The sequence below is a fragment of the Pelecanus crispus genome, chromosome 12 (genome assembly GCF_030463565.1).
Source record: "Pelecanus crispus isolate bPelCri1 chromosome 12, bPelCri1.pri, whole genome shotgun sequence".
Classification (NCBI taxonomy): Eukaryota; Metazoa; Chordata; class Aves; order Pelecaniformes; family Pelecanidae; genus Pelecanus; species Pelecanus crispus.
In genome coordinates this window covers 5,127,573-5,139,120 of record NC_134654.1, presented here as the reverse complement: position 1 = coordinate 5,139,120, position 11,548 = coordinate 5,127,573, and the positions used below count along the sequence as shown (strand labels likewise).

General features: G+C 38.8%; 1 protein-coding gene across 5 annotated transcripts in view; it reads right to left on the bottom strand.

The window, feature by feature from the left end:
- The window catches only part of NCOR1 (nuclear receptor corepressor 1), a 76,517-nt gene that overhangs the window by 4,066 nt on the left and 60,903 nt on the right, over nt 1-11,548 (bottom strand). For 4 of the 5 annotated variants that reach the window (XR_012831526.1, XM_075719507.1, XM_075719506.1 and 1 more), the window contains 12 exons: nt 9,969-10,118; nt 9,266-9,439; nt 8,654-8,819; nt 7,888-8,384; nt 7,303-7,431; nt 6,586-6,743; nt 6,116-6,339; nt 5,551-5,688; nt 3,472-3,614; nt 2,132-2,185; nt 818-1,039; nt 72-254 (listed from right to left, as the gene is read on the bottom strand). Coding sequence is in view for 4 of the 5 variants with exons in the window: in XM_075719507.1 (XP_075575622.1) it covers nt 72-254; nt 818-1,039; nt 2,132-2,185; nt 3,472-3,614; nt 5,551-5,688; nt 6,116-6,339; nt 6,586-6,743; nt 7,303-7,431; nt 7,888-8,384; nt 8,654-8,819; nt 9,266-9,439; nt 9,969-10,118 (2,238 nt within the window). In the remaining variant the exon portion in view is untranslated. The remainder of the gene's footprint in view (nt 1-71; nt 255-817; nt 1,040-2,131; nt 2,186-3,471; nt 3,615-5,550; nt 5,689-6,115; nt 6,340-6,585; nt 6,744-7,302; nt 7,432-7,887; nt 8,385-8,653; nt 8,820-9,265; nt 9,440-9,968; nt 10,119-11,548) is intronic. The other variant, XM_075719508.1, reaches the window with a different exon arrangement.

Sequence of the window (11,548 nt, the reverse complement as noted above, 5' to 3'; positions counted from 1 at the left end):
TATGTCTACATCTGACCTTTCTACAAATATCGTATCTGGTTTGTTGAGTTTAAAAGCAACCCATTTCTCACCTGTTGATGAAGGCCTATCTTCCCAGGCCCACACTGGGGTCTGTCTGTGGTAGTCCCCTTCTGAATGCACAGATGAGACAGAAGAAGGTCTTTCAGTTCCCAAATATCCCTGTCCAGGAATCGGAGACTTAGACTTCCTACTATTTGACTTGCCAATTAGCTTCTGCTTGCTGACTCCCCCTCCTGGAAACAGAAGGGACAGATGTTACAAAAACGTTACGCTGCACTTTAGCCTATGCTTTTTTCCGTAAATTAGCACTTAGCAACTTTTCGGTTTCACACTGGTGCCTTCTGGCATGCTGATTTACTACAATTAGTGACTGTACAGGCTAGTCTTCTAGCACACTATTGCTAGAAAACCCCTATTCTTATCACAACGGAGCTGTAGTTCCATTTTTTGGAAGGGAGATCTTTTCAGTTCAAGCTAGTTCCCACTGTCACATGTTCTTTATAGGCAATGTACTACACATGCGTTTTCAAACCACTGAGAAGCTTCAGGTATCTAATACACCCTGTTATCTCTTCCCCATTTCATCAGTGTTGTCACTCTCCAAGAAATACTGGCTAATGCTCCTGAAGTCACCAGCACTATTTTGAAAACTAGGACCACTAGAGGAAATGGAAACACCATCTCTATGACTTCCAGAGGAAAGACAGCGATTTTCAGTGACACCAAACTTATACAAATCCTTAATTCATTTTTTTTCTTTAAGACCATGAAATATTCAGCAGCTGCAATACCTCACCTGAATTTGGTGATGGATTAGCTTCTTCCCTACGCGTCTCATTACTTGCTGATACTGCAGCACTGGAACTGCCAGGTGCTACCGCAATAGATTGTGACATTACAACTCCATGCTCCTCACTCTTGTCATCAAAGTTTCCCATCAATGCTTTCCTAATAATGTCTTCCAGACCCAGATTACTGGCAGGATCTGCAAAGGAATGACCCCTAGAACTGACTGCACCTGGGAGATAAAAGAAAACACACAGGAAAAGGTGGAGGGGGAAGCAAAAAATGTATCTCAGAGAAATTACAAAGGGATATGGGAAAAGATTTGAGAGAGGGGCAGAAAGGTGGGGAAAAAAACCCTGAAGATGAGATTTTTTTAAAATGCAAAGCTACATGCTCCAAAGCAGCTCACAATGGCTACAAGTTAGACATGCCAGCAAACACTGAAGAGCTATGTCAGTAGTGCCACTAAATGTCAGACTGCTTGCAAGAGGGTAAATTTTACTTTTCTTTGGTTTTGGTTTGGTTTTTTTTAATAGCAAAGGAAACTGAGCATGCTGACTGTGATAGCATATTAGGTAAAATCTGCAGCTATTATTCAGTTGTAAGAGAAGAGACCAGAAGAATACTTCTCTCATTAATGATACATACTAATTTGTCTTATGAAGTATGATATATGGCAAATATTTATTCCAAAAGCTTGTCTTCCATCTAAATTAATGGAGATCAGTACTTTCTCCACTTAGAAGACAGAAGCACTGTACCAGAAGGGGCAGCGACTGGCCAAAATCGTGTAAAGTCAATCTGTGGTATAACTCAAGATTCAGATTTGGTAGTTCTTATCTCCCACATTTCAGTTCAATTCTCCGTCTCACTCACCTCTTTACCACAGTAAAATTATGGGTTACGTTTCATTTCCCTGTCTCACAGAAAATTATCAGTAAGTATTTTAAATACACCAGTTTATAAAGTAAACTACATTTGATGAACTAAGCTCAAGTTTTGTTAAACTACACTGTATTTAAATTTAAGTGAGATGCTAACCAATTTCATGACTTCTACCTCTGTGTAGGACTTGCAGAGCACACAGAAATAAAACATTCTTGCCTAAGTTCCCATTTAAAGTATTTTCTGAAACTTCCTTTGGTGATTTTGCTTTTTCTTTGGTCATTTTTGCTTTACAGGAAACATTTTCATGTAGGATATTACTTTTAAAATTTTCATCGTCTTCCTCATTTACTGGACTCTCCAAAGCATATAAATGGAAGCTATTACACTAGTTTATTTTTTCTGAAACATATAATGTTTCTTTTACTGAAAATCTTACCTGAGGTAGTGACTGCTGGCAAATTGAATATTTCAGTCCCTGGCTGAGCAGTTGCTGCAATTAAAGCACAACATTTCATTCAGTTTTCCAGTATTGATGATCACTGCAAGTGATCACTAGTAGTCCTGATGCACAAGGTATAATTACTTTGAACTATTTGCAATGTTCTGTTTTTTCTTTCTCAATGTTCTAAGATGAACGTGCATCCATGTCTTCTTGGGAAAATGATCTCTACCAGGGTAAAAGTATCTTATGTGGTCATGGCTAGCCTTCTTTTAAAGATGTTACTTCAGGAAGCAGACTGACTTTTTGAAGTTTCACAATCTATGTACTTTAAAATGCAAAGCTGCATTTGATTTACTAAATATATATTTTAACATGAACCCTACAGGCTGAGTATTTCTATGTATTAAAAAAATGAATGACAACAACTTTGAATGGCTAAACAGTCCCCCCACCCCCCAACATTACCTATATTACAATTTGAGAATAAAGATTTTCAACCATGACACTGAATTCAATATATAAATGAAAAGATTATTGGCAGCAATAGAAAGTGTGTTTGTATGCCAAGCATGCACACGAAATTTTCAACAGAGCAAAATCTATCATGCACACAACGGGGATCCAATAAAAAGAACACTGCAACCCTTACTGACACAGCCTTGTTTCTCAGAATGAGATTAATTTGTTCCTCAATGCAAGAGTATTCACTTTCAAATAAACACTCTCTAGTAGGTACTGAGTTCACAAAGAGCTTAAACTCTCTCTACTGATAATTTTGATACAAAGTTCTGTTAAGGTTTCTAAGAGAAAAACAAAAATATAGTTCCAGTATCATATTCTACCATGTCAATATCCATTACTGAAACTATATTAAAATGTGTCTTTTTAACAGCCATAGTCATAAGGGCCAAGAAACACAAAACATTCAGTTTCAAGACACCTTTCCAAAAAGGAAAATGTGTAATAGTTAATGTTGATATGAAGCAAACTACAGACATGAAGTTAACTGGAATAATGTCAGGTTTTAACAACTCACTCCTTAATTATGTGTTTTTTCCATGGTTTTCAGAAACCATTCCTATCTCTCCAGTAAAACGTTAAAAAGCTGAAGTGTGGCAGTCCTACATACACCAGCATTTAAAAAAACAAAAAGGAAAAAAATCTAACAATCTTCTGGTTCTTCAGTCATAATTTATTACATATGTGGTTTCATATTCATAGATTTATATTAATTCATGTGTTATTTGAAACTTATTTAGGTTAGGGCATCTGTGGATGGCAGTCACATAAAGCTTAAGCTGGAAAAATTCACTGAAAAGGCAAGTCCTGCATACCCATGTCAGAGTCACCTCCACCGGATGAGTTCAGCTTTCGAAATATCTCCTGTTTCTTAGATTTTACCATTGGCGAAGTGTTCTCAAGTTTGGTGAAAAACGAAGGCAGGTAGCTTATACTACCTGGAGAGCGAGAGTCAGTCCTGCCAAGGCGAACATATGTCAAAGAGAGAAAACATTTTTCAAGATGTACATTTAAATCTTTCCAAAAGCAGTCAGACAGAAACTGACAACATTCATACAAGCTTTAAGACTCTTTCCTCAGCCTGTTTTTTGGGGACCAGACAAATTATAATGACTCTTCAGAACAGCTGCTTTATCCAGGTAACAAAGGGTTAAGATTCTACAGCTCACAGAAGTGACCATGTCATTGTCTGTGCTGGAGAGTGGTACAGAAACAATGCTCTTACAAATCACCTCCGGGGTGCCTATTTCTGCCTTGCAGCCTGCGTGCTGGCTGAAGTCTGCACTGCAAATTGGTAGGTGACAAAATGTTTAAGCTAGAAGCCCAAATATTCATCCTAGCTGCTCCTACTATTTACACATTTCCAACCTTCTTCTCACTCTTGTCCCCAGTAAGCCACCAAAAAAGGGTGTACTAGAAACCAGGTAAAATAACCTTATGAACAGGAATCTGGCTCAAGAGCTGCCAGTTAGCCATCCTTGCTCTATGGCACAAATTCAGACTGAGATCCACATTCTGTATTTCATACCCCTTATCAATTTTACATTCACAGTAGCTGGCATACTTCCTGCACATAATTTCTGTCACATTAGTGTAAAAAAACTACTGAAGTAAATGTCACACTGACAAGGGGTGCATTTTATCTTCAGATCTTAAAATATGCAAATTTTAGGCTGTTTATAAAGATGATAAAAGCAGTAATATTCCAGTTACAGAATTTTAAGATGAAAAATAAACTAAAGCATGAAGAAATTCAGGTGAAAAATCTATGTTAATACCAGGGTCATGAACAAATAGCACTGTTTTCAAAAGTAGATAAAAATGATCAATTGTATGTTCACTGTGGCACTTAGAATACTTGAGTTTGTTTCAGCAACAGTTATCTGGTAAATCAGCTTTAATTAAAACAAACAAACAAAAAACCAAACCCAACACTCAATACTGAAATTAAAAAAAAAAAAATCTAAAAATAAAGTAAAAAAGACAAAAAGACTCTAGCTTTCCTAAGCCAAGATTGTTAAAATTCTAAAAAGTGCAATCTTCCCTGCCATGTTCCTGAAAATCCCTTCGCATCTAGCTAACATCCATCGTGGACTGTAACAACCCTGCCAGCAACTGCAGAAGGGTGAAAAAAAAAAACCAAGAAAAAGAGAATCAGTTTCACCAGCACGAGCCTTAAATAAGTACATGGTGAGCACATCGGGTGCTATTCCTCCTTCAGCAGGCAGCAGAGCAAGTGACAGAAGCATCCATTCTGACGTGCCTCTGCCAGACGTTTGAAGACACCAGCACAGATTGGGTCTGCCAGGGATCCCATGTAGTTTTATGTTGCGGATCTGGCAGACTGACAAATAGCCCTGGGAAACAGGGCTGCCCGATGCATGGACCTCCTGACATCCCACCTTCACACCTCCTGGAAATTAAGCTCCTTAGCTTAGTGATATTTCATGTGATAAGCTGCTCTAGAATCATGAGTGTTGGAAGCCTGGGTTCCTCCACACTTCACCAGGACAGTATCCAGGAAGCTGATCAGGCAGGAGAAGCCTGAATTATTTAATAAAAATTGTAGAAAATGGACCTTTCCCAAAATCACTTCAGTTTTACAGAACTGGCACCCACATGGAGTTTTGTTATAATATTTTCTATCAGATATGACACAGAACACACTGCTTGCACCAAGAAACTCAAGACAGAACACGTACAGATGACATTCCACTCGGGCTTCCCAAAGCACCTCCCAACTAGCAAGCTTTGAACGCTAGTGCAAAAGGATAAACAGTGATTAACAACTTGCCTGTGGTACCAGAGGAAGACCGCTTAAACTTTTTATTAAAGATACTGGGTGCAGCACAAAGATCCAGAATAATGTTTTTAAAATTCAATTTTACACATACCTCTGTTCAGTAGGCTCAGTTCTTTGGGAAAGCAAAAGAACATTTTCCTGTTTCTCATGTACAACCGGGACCTGAGGTGGCGAGATTGGCTCATAGGGCTCTGAAGAGACGTGACTCCTCTCTGGAGATTTGCCAGGTCTACATCCATAATTCAGAGACAGATAAGTACTCTTAATGCATGTAAATCAGTAGTTAACACATGTAATTGCATTCCAATTATTACATAACTACTTATGTGTAGTTATATATGTTACAAGCTTTAGTATGCTTGGCAATATCAAAAAGATGACTTTGAATTGTCCATGACGACTCTGATAAGTTCTAAGTAATTAAACATCTTCACCCCTCTAAAGACTGGAAATTAAGCATAAGTGAACGGAAAACAGTTATAAGCTACGTTATGGAGCCAAGCAATTGCCAAAACCAGTGCAAGACAGACGATATCTAAAAAAAGACCAAAAGATACCTCTACTTCTGATCTACATCAAGACTACTGCACTATTTTTTATAAATAGCATATTCGGGCAATAATTGAATTTGCAGTTAAACTGAATACATGCATTACCTTCCCCTGGACTTGTCAGACAGATTTTCAGGTGACACTCTAGCACCTGGCCGCTGATGGTGGACAGACTGTGACTGTGACTCAGGGCTGTAGCGATTTGATGTCTTTGCCCGCGTAGAAACAGGTGTTGGAGCAGGGGTGGAATTCTGGAATGTAGTGGTGGGAGGCTGCAAAGAGGCCTGAGAAGCTGCTTGGTTTCTAGCAAAGTCTTGTGTAATAATTTGCTGATTGTGGCCAAAAAAATAGAAAAGAGATCTTGGTCAGATGTTGGCCAGAGCATACATATTCACGAACTAGATGAGTATGAGACCGATTGCAACAAATGAGATTATTGTAAGTCCAGACACATTATTGTATAATATCCTCAAGTAAAACGAAATTATAGAATTGGAATTATGTTCCAAAACATGTGTTTTCATCATCAAAATACAACTTTTCACGTCTGAAAAGATGCATGCAAATAAACCTACACAGATGTGATCGGCAAGGGTGATAAGTCGATGGGTCCTGGGCACATGTGCCATCCCTTCTGCTTGGGAAGAGGGAGGTGGAGGTTGTTGGGGTGAAGGGGGTTCCTGTTGTGTCCTATAGCGGTGAATCGGCCCCTCATATTGCCTGTTTGGGTCATCTAGTTGAAGAAGAAAAGGTCAGTCTGTTAAGAAGGTATTACTGAAGCTTCAAGGTTTGAAAGTTCTGTGCTTATACATTTAAAAGATGAGGCATTTCTGCATTAGATTTTGGCATCCCATGTGATAACCACCTTTTCCCCCTCCATATATAGGCCCTACAATTTAGAATGGATAAATAAAGCTTCATTCCACAATGACGGTGAATTTCAGCTCATTTCTCACCTGCAAACTGTACTGTAACAGTTTGAGCTTTACTACTAGGTAAAAAATTGTGGGCATCAACACCAATATGCAGTAATTTTAAAGAATATATTGAAAATAAGTTTCTTATTACATCAGCTACACTGTAATGTAAAGGAGCTCTATTTAATGCCAAGGGTCAGTTTCAATACATTTGCTCTAGTTTTTCCACAGACCACTGCAACAACATACTGCCACCAAAGGTTTCTGAAAAGTTAAGAATGTGGTGAGCAATCACTTAAAGACTCGTGAGTTCTTGTAGCTGGTAAATATAAGCAAGATAATTGTCAGAATATTGGTATATGCACATAAACTTACTCTCTGCCTGGCTGGGTTTAGGTGTCTCTTGTTGATAGGGCTGTAGCTTTTCTTGAGTAGGTACAGGCGAATTTGCAGGGCTAATCACCTCAATGGCATCTCCAGGAGCTTCATACCGGTGGGAGGATACTGAATATCAAGCAAAGGTTGTGGAATAAGGTGTAAATATCATGGCAGATTTTTGTTGCCTATACATAGCAACACTAGTGCTTCCATTAAAATGACACCAGTGAAATGAAAGTCAAAATACTGTCTTTTTCTCATGATAACCACGGTGAAACAAGTATTTCCATAAAGCAGTATTCCAACATAAACAAAATAATTTTAGGTTTCCTGACTTCTGATAATGTTAGTTTCATTATCCTGCATTTCATGTTGTAGCACAGAATCCAAACAAAGCAAACAACTCTGATTTTGCAAGAATCTTGAGTCACTATATGCAAAAACTGTATTTGCTTGTGAAGTGTCTCTACTGTGCAGAGCTGAATATTTTATCATTAAACATCAGAGTAATTTCACAGCTTATTATCTCCCTAAAAGGCCATGACAGACAGCAAAGAAGTAGATAGTTACTAAGATACGTACAACTACTGGAAGAATCTGAACTTTGAGAGCCCCTATCTCGTGCATCCTTGTCTGAAGCAATCTGTCGAGTGATGATCACATCTATGAAGTTAGCAGCAGTAATTGTGGTCTTCCCTCGAGTTCTCAGCTCTTCCTCGTACCTGGATTTAGGAGGAGGTCCTTTCTCTTTACCAGCCTCTGAATAGACTACTGATGAAGATTGTCCCTGGGACTTGCCACCAGAAAAATTTGCAGATGTATAGGGGCACTGGACAGGCCTCTTTTCTACCTCCAGTGTCTTCTGTTCCATCTGCTGCTGTTCAGTAACCACAGCTGACCGGCGTCCCAGATTCTCTTCTATCCTGGTTCCTTCATGCTTGTTCTCTTTTGCTTTGGCAACTTCCATCTGAGGAGCAGAGGCTGCAGCATCTACTAGTGCTGCAAGAGCATCAGCAGCAGTATTGTAACGGGAAGCTGGCAACCCTTGAGTAATAGAGGGAGCTCCAGGGGCGAGCTGCCTGTTGACAAACATTAAATATTCTGGATTACATCACATGAAAAAAGAACTAGAGCCATACCATGTGTACAACAAAGCAAAGCTTTTATGACACTAATTTCTATCCAAGCTGGATGGTGTGAAAATACATTAGATAATTTCTGATAAATTCACGAGCAATCTGATAGTGGTTATCCTCATCTTGTAGTATTTTCCTCAGGCTAAATGCACCTTTTAATAAGCTCAAATATTAGAACAGATATCTCTGCAACAGTAACTTAAGAAACATACATGATACGTAGCTGAGCAGCAGGATCCAAAGGTGTGATTACACTTGTCCCATTGGTTCCTTGAAAAATACTAGGCCTTTGCTGCAGTATGTTTTCCTGGCTTCTAACTGAAGGAGATGGGGACCGAACATATCCATGACTGCCAGGTCTGCCAGGCTGCTCTGTACCTGCAGAACATAGAGCGGAGGGGAACAAACAAACAAATATATACAGATCACTCTTATAACAATGCAGAACTATGTATCAATGCCATCTCCTCCACATCCTTTCCCAGTTGTCTCCACCACTCTAGATGTGATTATGTATTAAAGGTTTAAATGGTAGTGTTCTGTTTACAATACTCTAAATGACATGCAAGTTGTGCTAGCGATAACTGGGATTCACACCATTCCCTAGGTACTACATTGCTATGCAAGAAAGATTAAGAAGCCCGGTACTTGCTGAAGTTGCAATTATGACCAGAACTGGGTAACAGGAACCTGCCTTAAGTGCAGACTAAAACCAAACTGTGTAGTATGTTGTTAATAAGCTGCATGTTGCTAACGGTGGCTATAGAAAATGAGCAGTTACAGTCTACAAGGCAACTGATCCAAACGTAGCAATGTGCACTCACCTGGTCGAAGATAAAGTTCAGCAGGGACTGAAGCTATTCTCTCCCTCTCTCGTTCTCGTTCTCTTTCCCGCTCTCGCTCACGTTCCCTCTCCCTTTCCCGTTCCTTCTCCCTCTCCCTTTCCCGTTCCCTTTCAGCATTTGCAGCTGCAGAAGCTGCCAGGTGTGTAGGATGTCCTGGAAGGTCCACAAGATAAAAATGAATAAGCAAAAAGAGATACCCAAGCATAATTTGATGTAAACATTTGCCAGTATATTCTGCCATCCACTTACAGCAAGATTTCCCAAATACATTCTCATTCCACTCAAGACTATCCACTTACCTAGGAAGACAAAGCTTAACATACAGTGACACTTGAAGGTTCAACAGCTTTTTACATACACTAAGACACCAGACAGCTTATAGACCCAAATTACACCTTTCAACACATGTAATATGAGGTTGGTGAAATCATAATCAAATTACTATAAATAAAGACCTGACAGAATGAGGCAAATTCTGAATTTGTCAGTGCTCCTTCAGCTGCTAATGAAACTATGAAGGACATCGTTAAGAAAACCTTTGCCATCCAACTGAGAAGTGCATGCAAAAAGCATTGCCTGAGAAAACATCAAAACATGACATTAATGAAAGCTAAATAAAGATGGTCAATTATCTCAGCATGTCAGATGATTAGAGACATCACCAAATCATAAGAGCTCCTACCTGGTGACAGAGAAGCAGGATTGTAAGGCCTGGGAGGGAACGTAAGCTGGGTACCGGGGATATAGGTGATTCTCTCCATGGGTGGTGTGCTTGTTCCTCCAGGATGAGGCACTAAGATAGTGGGAGCCATATTGTTCAGGTCAATAATTCCTGTTAGGAGATGACACACGTAAGAATGGTCATTCAAGGACAGACCAATGGTCCACACATTATGTATTCTGTACATTAATAACGGTCAGCAGTGAATGTTTAGTGGAAAAAACAGAAGAATAAGGCAAGTGCAGAACTATATTCCAGCTGGTTATACTCTCTTAGATCCAGCAACCAGCAATTTAGGAACATATTAAATCAGAATTTGCATTTCTAGCACTCCCTTTAATTGCTCGTCAGGAAAATACACTTCACCTCTACTCAATAATCCCATCTTTTAGCAAAACGGTATTACCCGACATCATTCACTCCCTTTTCCGTATCTTTTATACTCATAAAATGAAATGAAATGTTGAAATGCACAGGTCCCACTGGAACGCCAATACAACTCGCCCTACTACAAAAACCACTTACTCTTTCTTTTCCAACCAATTAAAATACTGCAAGATCTTATATCTTATCCCCAAGATAATTAGTCCTACCAGCTTAATTCCCTCACATTTGCTATCTTCCATTCTACCAATAATTATCAAAAACTGATTTAACTGATAGACAGATTATCATACCCAGTAATCAAGCTGGTAGATTGACTATTTCCTGTTAAGTTTGTAACTCCTGGGAGAACGCCATATAACCCCAACGACTCATAACTATTCATTTTATTATTTTGTTCTAAGACTTTGCTCAACTTTTCAATGTGAAAGAGTTCTTCAAACTCATGTCCCATAAAGAAAAATCTCCATCACAGAAATACAAATCTCTCCACAGTGAACAGTTGCAAAGAAGTTGCTTTGCCTTTTTGTAGTGGCCTTATCTTCTAAAGCATTGCTTCTGCGTTTTGATGATTTATCAGTTCCTACAGTTTCTTTGCCAAGTTTCTTGCTTCTAGTGTATCTGACGAAGTTACTAGTTCATTTGGCTTTACAAATTGTTCCTCAATTTTTTTGACCTTTATGGTCTTAGATTTAACTTGCCAAGATTTCCATTTTCTTTGTTTGAGGAGTTACACTTTTGCAAGATGTCTTTTTACTTTTAATAGCTCCTTCCTGCTGCTGTTAAATGTCCAGATTGATTTGGGCTTTTCCCCACCCTGCAACAGGTCACACACATTTGCTAACTCTCTAAGATAACATCTTTAAACAATCACCATGTTTTTCATAAACCTTACCCTTTTAGCTGTTGCTTTTATTTTCATTTTGAAGAAGGTCTCATTTTGATATAATTCTCTCTTCTGAAGTTTGAAGATGAGTTAAATATGCTTCTGAATTATCAATTTAAACTAGCATAAAACAGTCTAGCTTTCTGAACACTAGTAAGTCTTACAGCCTTTACCTTTAACAATATTGATTACATACAGTTTTCCTTTATATCCACAAAAGCCAGTAAGATGTATGACAACTCACTTGCAAAAACACATCTATACATACGCA